The sequence below is a fragment of the Vollenhovia emeryi genome, unplaced genomic scaffold (genome assembly GCF_000949405.1).
Source record: "Vollenhovia emeryi isolate VEMERY1.0 unplaced genomic scaffold, V.emery_V1.0 DF939135.1, whole genome shotgun sequence".
Classification (NCBI taxonomy): domain Eukaryota; kingdom Metazoa; phylum Arthropoda; class Insecta; order Hymenoptera; family Formicidae; genus Vollenhovia; species Vollenhovia emeryi.
This window is the reverse complement of record NW_011967231.1, coordinates 2,053,842-2,070,789: the sequence shown is the minus strand read 5'-3', so window position 1 is coordinate 2,070,789 and position 16,948 is coordinate 2,053,842. Positions and strand designations below refer to the sequence as shown.

Here is a 16,948-nt window from a genome sequence, read left to right as displayed (position 1 = left end):
GAATTCGACGTTTGCTCGGCGATTGAAATTCGATTTGCTCGGCCCCGGCGGCCGAGAGTGGCGTTAACAACGGACCGTCGGCTTTCAGGTACTTTTTCCACGCGCGATTTTCGTGACAAAATGCGTCGCGATCAACGTCGGGGCGTCGTGCAGAGATCGCGCGATCCTAATTAGCCTGCTTCACGGTGCGCGTCGCGCTCGATTAACGTCGACGTATTGCCGCGTTCGTAATGTCAACGTATCGAATATTAATTCTTAAAAACGTGTTCGCCTCGTGATCGCGCAGCCGGTAACGGCGCGAGCGAAAAACAAAATGTTATTGTCCTTCGGGCCGTGTTTACGTTCGCGCGCGACGCGGCCGAGCGGACGGGTATGTGCGTAGAAGGGGGTCGCCGTGCCGTTTCATTCTCCCTCGCGACACGAGAGCGTCAACTGCTCCGGGACGCCGAGCGCGATTCGGTACGAACGATTAACTATTGCCGGCACGAACGACGTCCGCGATGAGCGTTGAACGATGCCGAAGCGACGGTCTGTCGAGGTATGTATTTCGCGAGATTCATTCGCCGCCGCCGTCGCGAACTCGAGCGACAATGCTGAGTGGATCCGAAATGAGACGTGGATCTCGCGACGCGCGTTGTAAACGTACGCGGCAATTCTGCTCTTACAGCAAAGTTGCCACTTGACTGGCGGCTACTCGTACGGTTTTCAGCCGATCTAAATAGCGAGCATAAAGAAGTAAAGAAATGTAACGGAAATTCCATGTCTTCGTGACGTCAGTAGGTTTGTTCATTTCATTTGCGATCTAATTGTAAGTGACGGTATTGGTCGCCGCTGGGACATGCGACGCGAACAGACTCAATATGGCGGCATTTCGCGAGCCGCCGGACCAGCCGAACGGATCGTGGACTTCGCGCGACTCCAGGTACTTTTCTCCGCGCGATTCTCGCGACGTGATAAAACGCGCGTCGCGATTTACGTCGGGAGTGTCGTGCCAAGTGCCGCGCGATCGTTATTAACCTATTTCGCGGTGCGCGTCGGGTTCGATTGACGTCGTCATTGCCGCGTTAATGATATTAGCCCACAGTACATTACGGATCAGTGAAAACGCGTGCACTTTGCGGATTGTCTGTTCAGGGCGCACGGATGACGAAAGTCGAGCGCGAATGCTCGGACGGTCGGTCGCGTCTCGCGCGATCATTAATTTGCCGCGCGTCGGCTTCGCTCCCGCTTGACGACGCGAACGGTCGACTTCCGCATTGCCGAGTTCCGTTCTCGCAGTATCGCGCGTGGAGGGAAGGGCTTCGGTTCGAGTCGCGCCGCGTCAAGGCGCATCTTATTAGCAGGTGTAACGTGAGTAATCTGAAATATTGCGAGATTCATTATCGACGCGACGTGTGCGCGGCGTCTACTCGGCGATCCGTTCGTTAGGACGCGCCGCCATTTCGGCGCGGCGTTGATTTGGCGGGACGTCGCGACCAGCCGAACGGACCGTTGGCTTCGCGCGATCTCAGGTACTTGAGATACTTTCCGTCGCGGGATCCCTGTGTCGCGATTAACGTCGGGAGTGCCGCGCGATCGTAATTAACCGTATTTCGCGATGCGCGTCGCGTTCGATTAATGCCGGGAGCGCCGTTCAAAGTGCCGCGCGATCGTAATTAACCTTACTTTCGCGAGTTATGTGTTGGTGCCACGAAGGAGCTGCCGGGAGGCCCGAGAGGAGGAGGAGGAGGTCCGGGGAGGCGTCAGGCGACAGCGCAGCAACCATCGGTGAGTAAATTATCACGTATTATTTTGCGATATACATTTTTACCTGTGGACGGTGACGAAAGTTTACGTCTGAAAAATGGACGGAAATTACAGAGTGTTTCGGTCAAATGTCCGTTTAACGATCGACTCGAATGAGCAGCTCGCTTCGGCGAAGGCTAATAATGCCACCGTTTATTCGCGGCTGTTTATGCTCGCATTCTCACATCCATTTCTATCGGAACTTTCCTCCAATAATTTTCTGATGTATTTAATATTACTGTGATATAATTTAAATAAATTAATATTTGTTACAGATGAACGCAGAGCTGCCCATCGTACCTGTGAGTTTTTGTTATCTTTTATTTTGATTTAATGATTAATGGGTCTGCGAAAATTATTCGATCGATGTATCGGTTATGTAAAATAAGAAACTACAGGTAGAAGAGAACTCGAAACAAAATATTAATATCTATAACTGGAACAGGACTGAAAAATTCACAGATCCGAAAGACAAGAACGTTACGGAATATATGTCTTAGAAATTTATTATCCTGAAATTGAAAGACTATGACGGCTTGGAGAGAAATCCAATTCTAAAATTAAACTGTCACTTGTTATCTTATCTTTCATAAGTTATCTGTATTTATCGTCTGCATTTTGTTGTCCGAAACAAACCGAGACGACGTGATATGAAAAAAATTGTCTTAATAGAAGACAAAATCTATCGCAATTGCGGTACATTAGTAAGTTTTATGTGTAAAAATTGCCGAACGCGTGCTTAAAAATTCATATTGAGTGTTCGATCTCGCGTCATCTTTTGCCGAGTGTCATTGGGACATATTGATCTTTGAACGTTACAACGTTGCAACGACTTTTATCAAGCTTCCAGGAAAAGTTGATCTCACGTATACACGATGCTCTCGATACTCTTTGCCATTTGTAAATGCCGCGGAATGCCAATATTCTTACGCTGTGGACGCTTCCTGCTCGGATTATTAAATGAAACCTTCGAAATAAAATCACGGGGTACACAGAGGTAGTTTGAATTAGGAGGTAGTTTAATTTTCGCCAGCGTTCTTAATAACGTCGCCGTCGCGTTTGAAGCGTAAACGAAATGTCATCGTTTTTCCGAAACATTAATTTGCAAACAGCGGTGGAATATTGTACCGCATTCGGTATATAAAGTCTCTTGCGGGAACAGTAATTTCTGCATAGCGGGCTGGATAAGTCATCTTAAGCGCATAGAAACACAAGTTTGTTTCGGTTGCGTTCCCGTATATACCTCTCTGATGCTCGCTTTTGATGCAATCTTGTATTAAAACTGTTGTTTGTGTTGCATCTGCGTTTGCACTCTGTTTAGTAAACGTGCATTATTTGGATGACCTAACTGCGTGGCGAGCTGCGTCGAAAGATTTGGAAGCCGAGAGCTTACCGTTGTAAATCTATACAATGAGAATGCGGACTGGTGAATTATTTTCGCGAGCTAAAAATCCGCGAATACCTCGTTCGAAAACCAGCCGCGTCTCCCGCGTCTTCCCGGGGCGAGCGATATTCGCTCTCTAGTTCGATTTATTTACGTCGGCAACGCTTTATCTGATGACGCAACTCCCGTAATGAAACTTGCGAAGGCGTGCAAGTACGTTAGTTCGGCGCGAGTATAAATTCCGCGATAAATGCGCAAGACATTAAAAGAATGGTAATCGCGTAACGAGCTTCAACTTTGAATATGGTTTCGCTTACGTCATTTGCGAGCAAAATTTAATACACGACAGCGACCGTTTTTCCTAATTTATGTAATAAATGTATCGCGACGGTTTACGGGTGATAAACCGATCCTTCCAACCCTCTGCGAGGGGATTTGACTTGAATTCCGCTTACGTACGAACGTTACGCGGATATATCCGAGGATTTCAAGATATCCATCTCGAGTGCGTGAAATAATGATAGAAGGAATATCCTGCGAAATTCGTTCCCGCTCCAGTCGCTCTCGTCCGTGTTCTCGTCAAATGGCTTGATATTAGCAGAAAGCAGATTGCGATCAAACATTCCCCGCGCGTCTGCGTTTCGCCGCGAGGCTCGGGGATCGAGGACCTCCACTTGTTATTCCGCGCGTACGATACGCGCGCGCATACATGTATCCGCTCGTCGAGGAAAATCAGTGGAGAGACGTCGGGATGTCTTGCTTACCCGGCAAGTGCGGGGGTCTCTGCGAGCGCGCTAAAGGGCTGCGGCTCAACCGAGTTCCATATATGGTAGGGCGGGAAGGGAGGGGCGATGGGGAACACGGGGCAATCCTCTAACCACCCATCCTAACCGCCCAGCGCCCCGGCTTAGTTCCAAAGTGGCGGTTTCATACGCGCTACATCCCCGATATGAGCAGTTCCCGAGTGCCTGCTGGCTTGCTCGTGCCCGAAGGTGTCGGATAAAGGGAGATAGACGTAAGAACGTAGGCGACGCGCCGCGCTCGCGTACGTAGGTGTAGGTTGCCGGCGCCGTAGGTCGGAGGCCGGGAGGTCGTGGAGCGAGAAAGACAAAGGGCAAGATGGGGGAGAGAGATAGGCGGGCGGCGCGACGCGGCGCGCGGCGGCGGGATGGGAGGACGGGTCTAATGTCTTACGGTCGGGTCTCATTGAAATGCGAGCCTGCACCGCCCGCGAAGGAATGTGCGAGTATCTACCCACTTGGATTAGAATACATATCCTATCTCCCGTGTCATCCACGTCGCGCGACTTCTCCTCGTAGCCCCGGCGCTATGCCTTTCCCGGTGTGCCGGGCTAATTAATTAGCCTATCGCGCCGTGCACGCGAACCACCCCTGACGCGCCGTTAAAGGACAAAGGGACAAAGGGGACTCCGGGGACGCCTTTGATTTTGCGATCTGTCGTGATTATCGCGTAATCGCATTCGGGACTTTTTGTGAACGCAGGTGGCGATCGATGCGACGCGCGACAAAGCCGGCGACGAATAACTCGTTGATAACGCGGAATACACGTATCTGGAGAAAAGTTAGGACGGACGTAATTCTGCGCTCTCTTGTTGGTTTTTTTCCCTTTTTTTTTTAGTAACGTGATTCCGTTGCAGAAATGCCTGAATGTGCATTTAAGCTTCAATTTGGCAACAGGAACAAAGGTTTTACGGATATTCCAATAGAGGTTCGATCTACAGTCATCATTTTTTTTTATTAACGCATCCGGTTAAAAAGATTCGCGTGTACGTATTTTAAAATTGTATTCTGATTAATTTCATCCCAGACTTTTTACGCTCGTTGGTCTCGTTTCGAAAGAATAATTAAACAGCACGGGCAATGTAATTCGTTACAAAAATCCGTAATAACATAGAGCTGAATATAACGATGCAGCGATGAGTAGCGATAAATAAATAAAAAAACATGTATTTGCATCATTTTTGCCCCAACGTGCGGCGTAACTGTTTTATTTATGGTACGTACAACTAATAACGATATCGCTCCTTTTTTGGACGTATCATGCAATAGTGTGTAACTTAATGATACGAGCGGAGCATCAATTTCCTCGTATCCGCGTATGCGTTTACCACTGTCGTATTATTTTACATTTATTTCGATTATCATAGCACCATTCTCGTTGTCGTGACGCGCATGCGACGTAAATACATGCGGTGATGAAAAGAAAATTAACCCACCTGCGATTAATATGAAATTAATTCCCACTCAGCGCATCGCGCTTTTAACTGTAATGTCATTATCGCATTAGATGGGACTCAGACTCTCCGGCGACAGTATTTAACGACAGAAACGTTAGGCGAAAATTCGGTTTGGTAACAGCATTGTAAATGCATCCAGTAATTGCCGGTTAGACATAAGTCACTTTCCCACTTGGCTTATTCACTGATATCCCCCGTTGGCACAATAGCGCCGTGACAAGTAGACATCGTGTTGTACGTGGTGGTAATTGTCATTTTTAGTTTGGAACCGTCCCTCTCTCTACGGGCATTACGGTGCAATTGAAATAATTACACAGAGACCGAGACAGGCCGATCGACCGCGTACGCTGGAAAGACGACAGCTCCAAATCATAAATTCTCTCGTAGCCTATATCGAACCATCGTACTTTAAACTGCCTATCGTCTCTGAAATAACATCGCCATCGATTATCATGGAGCGTAATGGGGTAGGTCAGCCCGATTCACGATAAGTGGAATCGACCCAGTGGTTAAAAGGGTCGAAGAGGGTAATTCCGTTCGATCGCGAGGCAAGAGTACGAAGTTTCGTGATTGTTCGGGTATTTAACCCACCTGCCGTGTTCGGAATATCAGTACGAGCACGTTGCAGTTAAAATTGCCATTTTCTACCGACGAGCGCCCAAACTAACGCCATTACGCTGCCCTTAGTCAGTGCAACGTGCTCATTAGTCCCCGCGGTAAATAATACGCTCGCAAAACGGAAGTGCACGGGGACAAATATTACCCAAATTATGGAGACCCTAGGTGCCCCATGTAACTGGAAAAATTTCCATCAAGACATTTTACGCGCGGCACGCACGCATATACGTGTATATTAACCCACCTGCGATTAATATAAACTTTACACGTCAACAAATACGTCAAACACGCGCGCGCGCGTGCGCGCTCTATTAAAATTACAACGCTCTGCAACGTTTGCATTCACGCTCGAGGTAATCGTTGATATTACCGTGTAGTCATTAACTTACCGGCTCATTGGCATTACAGCCTCGATTCAGGCTCAACGTATTGCCGTAAAAACACATTGGTCGACCCTAATGCTCTCCGCGATTCGCTCGAATTCACTAATTTCTTTATTTACCGTCGCTACAAAATACTAGCTCGTTCCTTCTCGTCGCATTTTTTGCCACAAGATTAAAAGGTGTATGTTTTTATGATTATATACGAATTCGTCTTTTTCGCTCTCATCGTGTTATATCTCTTTTATAGGTCTAGCGAATTATCGCGTTTATCACGTCATTATGAACCGCGACCCTGCAAATGACGTCGTAAAACGTCGAACGATCTTACCGTATGCATTGTGGGATCATGTCGATATTACCATTTTTTGAATTAGTGAGACATCGAGATGCCGGCAGATCGTTAGACAGTATAGACCGAGGGGGAAAACCGCTGAGGGCATTGTGGTCCACAGATTTGCGGCATTACTGGACATTACTAGGCATTTTTTGGGCATTAGGCCTTGCTGGAGCATTATAAAGATAAAATAAGATAAAACAAGATAAAACAAGATTAATAAGATGCTATAGGCATAGTATAACTAGTATGCCCACTCTCTGTCGGCCCTTTGATCTTTTCGGTTTCGATCACGTGCGCCGAAAAAAAAAATCTGATAGATTCAACCAGTCGTCTATTAGAAAATGGACGAATCTGAATTCCTTTAGGATTTACCAGATGGGTAGTGAAGTCTAGCAAACTTCTGGTTATGAAATATCGAGCCCTATCGTGCTAACTAGAAATTCTCTTTGGTTCAGCCAAAATACATTCTATCATACACATCTTGTTGATACAATCACAGCATTTTTCTCAGTGTCTAAACGTGTTAACTTGAGTGTGGTATTCCGCCATTACTTTGGTGTGAAATCCTTTCACACTGTCACACTACCCCTTATCCAACGTCCGTTTCATTAGCCGCACCAGAATAATGGCGGATGCGCATAAAGGATCGGCGCAAAACAAAACAAATGACAGTGTGGGCACTACTTGTTGTACTATGGTATAGGTGCACGTGTGTTAACGCATAGTTTTAAAAATCGCGGAAACTGCTCACGAAACTTGAAGTTGCGACCTCTCCTCCGTTACGTTTTCTCATCACGTACCAGTAAGTGAAAAAGCGCATCCGACTTTCGAGGACGACGGCACGGACAAATATCGGAGAGTAGATTTTACAGAATATTTCCGTCCATCATCGTCGCCATCATCGCCGTTGCATGTATCGTTCGCGCCTCGCGATTACTCGAAGATCCAGCGGAACGAACGTATTCGATGCGCATAGTGCGCTAAACGCGCTCAAAATCTGCCCGCACTTTACTGACGCATAAAACTGTCTTGTGCATTCGAATACTCCGAGGGGTAAACCGCTGAGGGCATTGTGGTGTACAGATTTGCGGCATTACTGGGCATTACTAGGCATTTTTGTGGGCATTAGTTTGGGCATTAGGCCTTGCTGGGGCATTCTAAAGATAAAATGTAATAATAAGATAAAGTAATGTCCACTGAACATTAGTGGGCATTGGTGTACAAGATTTTGGTCAGCGGTTTCCCCCTCGGAATACTCTTTACGCACATTTTTTGAAACATACATTCAGTACTTTTAGACACTTCGCACGTGTACACAAGTAGCTGCACTTGATTTATTTCTTCATCATCACTGCTTTGCTTTGAAAACGCCGATGAGAATTGCTCTAATTATCCTAATAAAATTAAAAATTAACAGTTTTCTATTAGATTACCTGCATTGTAGTGCACATTAATGAATAGAGCATGCTTAGAAGTTTACGCAAGTAAGTATCTAGTATCAGCAAAGATGTGAAGAAAAAAAATACATGTTTAATTTTTTAATTATATTTTACGCGATTAAAGTTTTTCCAGATCTCGCAATCGTGAAAGGATATTTTTTAACAAGTAAAATTTATCAACTTATTACAATACAATTGATCAGATGGATAATACACAAATTTGCTCAGATCAGGCCAGTCGCCGTCTTTCAGAAATCACAGTTTCAATATTACCATATTTAATATAAAAGATTTAAGAGTTTGTATCGCGTGGTTCGATCATCGCGAGGGTTTAGGACCTTGTAACAGGCAACTTAGTCGAAATCGCCGGACCGGCCGCGAATACACGTGTTTCCACGGTCCGGCTGCGTGCGGGCAGGCATTTAAAACGATACGGATCTTTCGAGACAAGACGAGAGGTTGGTGCCAGCGGGTGTGGTGGGCGATATAAAAATTCCTACGTCGCACTTTTAGCCACTCGCTCTTCGTCAACGTCGCCGAGCCCGACAGACTGACTGTCGTGCGCAAACCGACCGGCACAATAACGCGCGGTAATAATTCATTAGCAAAGGCGGGCCATTTAGCGTCGGGCTCGCTCGGACTGTAAACGAACATACAAAATTCGCGCGATGGGAAATCCAGATGGATCACGACCGGACGAGCATTGATAGATTTTTCTTCCTTTCGCTGATACACGCGGCTAGCGTCCTTAGAGGATCGTCGTTATCGGATCTTAACGAGCCGAGGGTAATGCGGATCCGTTCAGGCAAGGATGCACATCGTGCGTGGTAAATTGCCTTTTGATCTCCACGGATAATTTTAGACCAATAATCGTGGCGAGAGTGCGAACGATATCGGTTGTGATTTAATAGAATCGTGACTGAAACTTAGATAGGATCTCATAATAAACGTACTTATCTCTCGTTACAACAAATTTAAACGCGCTAAATAAGATCAATTTACTGCCTTTGCGAGAGATGCCGATGTAGTTTAACACTTAGCAAAACTATAAACCACTAAAAATGCGATATCAATCGTGGTAGTTGGTAGATCGCTGCGAAGTTGAGGCGCAGTGCGATTTTATCGCGACTTCATAGCACGAACGAAGGCGATGCAAAGTCCGTTTAACCAAGTAGCACGCCGAGCAAAGACCTTTCGCCGTAATTTAGCGTCAAGTTTTATACCTGTGCAATACCTCGAACTATAATAGCGTTAGTCATTACAAGGCGAGCCGAGCGTTTATAAAAGTCGATAGCGTGACACCATCGCTTCAGATCTCTTTAGACGGTCGGCGACGGTGGCGGCGGCGGCATTTTGATTCAGAATGCTTTGACGCGAAACTCTTTGTACGTATATGAGTATGTTCTTCTTAGTTCTCTCTTATACATTTTCTGTGCTCTCAAAATGAAGCAAATATATGCTTATTCTTTGAGGAACGAGGAAAAAGGAAAGAAGCTAAGTAGGGGAAAAATGGGAGAAAAAAGCGGATGCTATAAAGTCGACTGTCGCAAACGTTAAATAAAGCAATGTCGCTAATTTTACAAAGAGATATTCAGATAAAAATTCAGATAAAAAAAAGTGCTCGGAGCTTTGAAGGTAAATATGCTCGTATTAAAAGTTTTAGATAACTGTTAAATTACAAATGATTGGAAATAATAATGCAGCATTCAATTTTAACACACAAAACCGTTTTGCTGACATTAGACGGCTTTAAACGTGATTCCTGCAAACGTCGCGTGTTCCGAGTTTCTACGATTCGTAATTCTATGTCGCGAAAGAGTCTCGATCGTAAAACTGGTTCCAACAGGGCAATAAAGTGAAATAAAAAGAAAGATATCATCGTCTGCTCGCGCTAAAGAATTAAATACGGTCGGCTACGCGATGTATCGTTTTACATTTCTACGAATCACGTGCGTCATTGAAGAAAATGGGCGGCTGTAAAACACATGAATATATTGGCATTATTCGCGAGTTGATTCACGGTTGATGACGTTACTGACGCGCTCCGACACGTAAAAACATTTACGACTCCCAGAGTCACGATTAGCCGCCAGATAGGTCCTCGTTTGTACGTCTCATTAGTAAGGATTTCGTCGCGTAATGAAGATACCGAGTGAAAATGTGAGACATTTATGTCCATGCAGCGTGTCGTAAACTGCGACGAAGATGTGTGTCGGTTGGCGTTGATCGCGAGATAGGAAAGTGGACGATATCGCTTTTTATTTGCTCAACAAAGCGGAGTTTGTGACAATATTCCATCACATTAATTAACGAATATCTCGCGTCGTAAAATGCAAATGCCGTAAGGAGCGCTACGTCTTTGCCGACCGACTGTTTTTATTTCGAAGAGGGAAACGCTAAAGTTAAACACCGCTAACGCAGTTACGTTTCCGAATAATCGCCTCTCTCCCGGGACGAGATAAAATGCAAAATCAATTTGCAGTAATGACTTTACACACCATCGTTATTTCGAATGTATTCAAATTCGTATAATTGTGTTCGGCGCATTAAGTTTGGGCCATATTTACGGAGACCGTTCGACACCGTGGGAGAGCGGTCTAAACCTACCTACTCGGAATTCAACTAAGGAAAATGCGGAATTAGATCCCGCCGAGTGAATTGAGAAATGGCTGTAAGTGTATGGGAATCTAGTTTGGTAAGAGCGCCCGCCCACCCACGTGGCCATTGCTTGGCGGCAGTCGTAACTCATGGAGCCACGAAGGCAGCTGGTGCATGCCCTCCTATAGCGGCCAGCCCGACTGCATCAGCGCTTGAAATTGGAAACCATATCGCGGGATATACAGATTATTATGCCATTAGGGTATAATAGGAGGAGCTTCCGGGTTCGCCGGGAAACGAGGAAGCAGATTCCGTAGCCGGGAATACTGGGCTGTGCAACAATTAAACCGGCGTGCGCGCAAGGGACGATGACGCGAGAGAGGAAATTATTTTCACCGCGTCGCGTCGCGACAAATGGGGCGATAGTAGATAAAAAAAATATATCAAGTAATTAATGCCGCTGAATCGGCGACACGCGGTGCGCGCGCGACCCGCGAAATTACTTGCCGCGGTATTTGCGCGAAATGTACCGGCTACCTTTGTTATCGACATGGAAAGATTATTCAAAGAGGAACGATTGAAACACAATAATCGTTTGATGGTATACGCTGTTAATGGATAATAGAGATTGTAGGGAGAGCGCAAACAATGTTAAATTAGAAAGATTCGAAAATGGGATTTTCAGCGTTTTTCCGCCGCTTATGTAACGTCAGTGCCTCGCCAGCGTTTTAATTAAAATCCACCGACTGACGACACGGATTTTTCACATCACCGGCATCAAACTGTTTTTACAATTAGTTGGAAAGCAAAGTAATAAATTTCCCAACGCGAGTCATTATATCGATTTTAATAAACCTCTAATTAAAGTTTCAATTAATAACGATAAAGTTGAATTAACCACTTCTTCGCGAAACAGTCAAAATTCCGTTGCTTGCCGTTCGACCTCATCCGCATTCTCTCGTATCTTGCGGCGACGCGCGTCCCGCCGCGAGCACCTGCTCTCCGGAAACAATGCCGTGGAATAATCGCAGTTTGCCGATTCGCCGTCGCCAAATCAAAGCCGAGAGCGAGACCGTGTATTTCTACGCCCGAGCGGCTGCGAGGGTTCTTCTCACGGCCGAGTCCGACTCATTATTCATCGCGGCGAGAGGGCCGCACAATAAAGAAGGCTTTGGAAGCACGAAAGCTGGTCCAGAAGGCGCGCGCTGTTTATAAAAACGGAAAAGAAAAAGTAAGAGAAACAGCCTTAAATGCGCCTTATGAGTCTCTCACGCCCCATGGTGCCGGGCCGGTCTGTCCAAAGTGCGAATAGCCTGGTTGTAAAGAGAGAGTACAAATAAGCGTTGAGTGCGTTTCAAGGTGTGGCGAGGTGTAAAACGCAACTGGAAAGTGTTACGACAAAGCGGCACGGGATAGGAGGTAAAACCTGTGATATTCGGGATACAGTATAATCTCCCATAAGACAATTAGAGCCGCTTTTTCTTCTTCCTCGCTGCCTGACACTTTTAAGTGTTTGAAGAAAATCGAAGAAATTTTAAAAATCCATATATGATGACAATTGTATAATTGTCGATAACATAATTGCTGATTATTATTTTTCAGTAGTCGAGCCTTTACAATTTCCTAAGCATAAAATTTTAGTATCAGGAAAATAGTAATTTTTTTCACAAATAATGTGACAAATATACTTCCGCAAATATCGTTTTAATAAAATGCAAAAATAAAATGCAAATCATACACAGTTGGAAAATTTATGTTTTCTTGTTAAAAAAAATGGTTAAAGTTTTTCTGTTAAATGTTTAACACATTTATGTGTCAATTTAACATGTTACTCTTGTGTTAATTGACCTCAAATGTAAAATTATTAAAATAACTGAAAAGAACTGGTAAAACAACACAATGTGTACTTATTTTTTAATCTTACACAATACATATGTTCTATATTATTAGTAACAAGATTTATATGTTAAAATTTACAGAATAAAATGTTGATATTACATCTGTAAAATGTAAAAATTACATAAAAAAATTCATTTTGCCATTAAAAATATGTTAATTGTACACAACATTTATTTCAAATTATTTTGAGATCTGCATTTACTCTGTGTTAAAATATTAACAGAGTATTAGTGTGACCATTTAACATATCCATATTATGTTAAATTATCAAAAATTTGCGTGGACCGTTTGGTACATGTGATATCTGTTAAATTTAACGCAGATTTTTCAACTGTGTATACTTACTACGAAAGACTGCACATATGTGTGTAACTTTGTTATAAACACAATCTATGGCTACGATACGTGGAGTACGGCGGTGTTGAGTGCGGCGTGTTAATTGCCACAGATATCTATCCTATTTAATATTCGTGATCTTAAGGATCATGGGGCCAGAACCTGAACATTCTCATATTTCCGGTGTTTCTCGGTGTATTACATTACCATTAACACGCCGAACGAAAGTGACTCTCGATTAGAGTAATCTGGAGATCTTAGCCGCAGACAACGGACGTGGGGTGCAAACAGAGCTTCTGCTTCCGGGCACCGTACATTAAGCCTGCCGGCGACATTCCCATTTGGCAAGGGAATCGGATTACCGTACGCCTTGTGGCGGCAACGAAAGCCGAAACTCACTTACACTGGCGTTTGTCCTTTCGTTCTGCCGACCATCTGAGAATAATCCATTGTTACGCCGTAAAGAGACTGTGATGATGCATCGAGCACACGAAACGGAAAAACGCGAAAGTGTCATTTTGATCCTTTACAAATTTCATTTCTACATTTCGGATCGAAGCGTGCATTTTTAAGAGTTTTCTGTACATAGTGGAGCGAAAAAGTTTTTACGTATTCTAGAAAAATGCTTAATTACGCTCTATATGTGAATTAAATAATTTTTTCGTATAATGTGTACACAGTTGGAAAATTTATGTTTTCTTGTTAAAAAAAAATGCCGGTTAAAATAAATGTTTAACACATTTATGTGTTAATTTAACATATTACTCTTGTGCTAATTGACCTCGAATGTAAAATTATTAAAATACCTGAAAAGAAATGTTGAAAGAACACAATGTGTACTTATGTTATAATCTTACACAATACATATGTTTTATATTATTAGTAACGAGATTTATATGTTAAAATTTACAGAATAAAATGTTGATTTTATTCTGTATAACATAAGTGAGAGTGATTTCGAACCATCATTTGACTTATTACATCTGTAAGATGTAAAAATTGCCTTTTTTAAATTCGTTAGTCATTAAAAATATTTGCACACAAAATTTATTTCAAACTATTTTGAGATCTGCATTTATTTTGTGTTAAAATATTAACAGAGTATTAACCTGATCATTTAACATATTCGTATTATGTTAAATTAACACAAAAATTTGTGTGGACCGTTTGAGACGTGTGACATCTGTTAAATTTAACACAAATTTTTCAACTGTGTACTTCTGTTGCATTCAAATTCTTAATAAAATAATACAACTGTATTATATACATACACATATTATGGTAGAAAGAAATTATATATTTACTGTTCACTATTTTCAGTGGCAATCCACTGATTGATTTTTAGAGAGTGAATGTAGAGGAGAGTCTTCTATTATGAGGTAGATTTCTAATATGAGATAGCAGGTTTTCAGTACCTAAATTCAATCAGAAATCTTTTTTCGCAACAATTACACAATCTAACAATGAATTTTCCACTAAACAGATTTCGCTCCAAGGGGATTCATGGTGGAATCAACTGACGATGCCTATTAATTTAACGAAAGCCCCGCTATTCCATATTAGGATTCTATCGCATAATAGGAGGCTTTCCTCTATATGTACGATCAATCTTTATACTGCCGGCATTGTTTCAAACTAGTGTTCTTTTTCCAAAAAGTTTACGTATGTAAATAACATATGCAACACATTGCGCAAGAGTCATAAGAGTGGCTTTCCGGCAGTCTAAAGGTTAATAGATGCTTGATTTACAAGAAATAAGAAATGTCGACATTTTTAATTTTCAATTGAACGATATTGTTAAATCAATATGTGACGCATAAACAAACGCTGGATATTTAGATACAAAATGCGGTAAATTCAGAGAAACACGCCTCATTCCACCATTCGGTCGACGACTGCGAATTATCGCCGTTAAACGAGCGTCATGCACGCGGTTATGCAAATACAACATAGTTAAGTAATACCAACTCAACATTGGATTATATGCACACGTGCAGTTTGTAATTAATGACCGCACCAAAATCATTCGGCATGGTACGTACCGTTGCTTTCGCTCTTGTCGTCTCCAATCACGAGTGTACCTTTTCTCCTAGAATACGTAGCTTCGGAAACTGTTTGGTATTTCGTGTCCGCTGGCCCGTTCGAAGTCGTAATTCAAGTCAAGTCCGAATCCTGAAATTTTTATAGACGTGTAGAAGCAGCTTATAACAAATTAAGATTTTTTTTTCGTGACAAATAAAGTAGAAGGTTAATAAATATTTCAACGGCTCGGCTCGCAGTGTGTCATATGTCCGGAAGAAACTTTGGGCGATTCCGTCATCATATTAGTGCGGCAGAAGCAACCGTAAGTGTTGCGTAACCAGCCGGACCGGTCCAGGCAAGACAATCTGCCTGTGGCAACGGATACATGCTTACAGGCCATTAGATTTAATTGTAATGCCGTACGGCACGACTGTAAACAATGCGACCGCTTCGTCAACTGATGAATATTCCATTACCGTGAACCAACTGATTAATTTCTCAGCAACGGGCCTAAGTGTTGCGAACAAATGTGCGTGTAACGCACGCAAGATGTAGCGAGTGTACGCCGACTAGATTAATTCTCTCGCGCGAGGCACAGACATCCTAATTTCCGTTCGTGCTCCATGGATGCTATTAGCAGTGGTCTCTGATAGTCGTCATACAATTCTGCCAGGGAAGCGTAACCCCTCGAGCTACGTGTAAAATAAATTACCGATAATCTTGAAACGAACAGCATAATATAGAATCGACACGTACAATTGGCATATATTTATGAGACATTAACTTTTTTTTTGATAAGCGTGAATACGAGATTGCACAGAAAACTGTGTGCGATGGATTTAGGTTTTGAAATCATTCTGTTTGAGATACAATTCGGAAGAACTTGGCGCAAACATTGATTGATATACTTATTAGTCCACAACAGTGATAATAATGGAGAGTATTACTTCGGTGGAGACGAATCCCTACAACTATACATATAAATAGACCGAAACAGAGGAACAAAAGAATTGTCAATCTGTAATCATCAAACACGTAGACCTTTGTTTGATATGCATATGCATAATAGTATTTCGATATGTTCTAATAATCATTTGTCAGTGATATACATATAAATTTGATATCTACTAAAATATACATTTTAATAGATATCAATGTAAATCAATGGTTCGCATAATTCCTAATAAATTGTCAGAAATCTGATAACATATTCGGTTTGTTAGCTAAAAATTATACATGTATAATACACAATAGACCGCTAATTATCCGAGCATGGATTATTTGAATATCGATTCCGCTTGAATGGTCTTAATTTATATTAAAACTATACTATTATTATATTACATTGTTTATGTTGTTTTGTTTAATATCTTATGTATATCTTTTTTATTTGATTTGGATTTTATGCAAGTAGGAAATGATGAATTACGGTTGGAATATAATATTCGTTCGACAAAATGAATAGTGACTTGTACAATCGTAATGATAGGAACAGCACTTGGAAGTTGAAAAAGACTAACTCGCGCGAATAAAAAAGATGTATCTGTGGTTCAAAGTTAGACTTCAATCATTGATCTCTGAAGAATGTCGCGTTAAAGAATTGGTAAATAAAAAGTAGCTGTATAATTAATCCATTGCATATCGCGAGACGTTTATCTTTCAACCAACAAGACAGAGCTGAAAAAGTGCATGCGAGAATTGTCACTGCTATGCAGATTAAACAGGTTGGATCGCTCCAAACCAATCGCTTTTTTCTTACTGTTATTCTTATTACGTGCCAGAGTTCTCGAATCTGCTTGGCTGATCTCCGTGGAATTAGGGAGAGATCGGAATGCCTCGCCGACGAGATGATTAGACGTCGGGGAGGAATGGAGGGATAAAAAAGTGGCT

General features: G+C 42.7%; 1 protein-coding gene across 1 annotated transcript in view; it reads left to right on the top strand.

The window, feature by feature from the left end:
• The first annotated feature begins 1,298 nt into the window (after positions 1–1,298).
• Positions 1,299–16,948, top strand: part of LOC105567724 (hemicentin-2-like) — a 134,461-nt gene continuing 118,811 nt past the window's right edge. The window contains exons 1-2 of the mRNA XM_012022817.1: positions 1,299–1,767; positions 2,061–2,087. Of these exons, the coding sequence (XP_011878207.1) occupies positions 1,677–1,767; positions 2,061–2,087 (118 nt within the window). The 5' untranslated portion in view covers positions 1,299–1,676. The remainder of the gene's footprint in view (positions 1,768–2,060; positions 2,088–16,948) is intronic.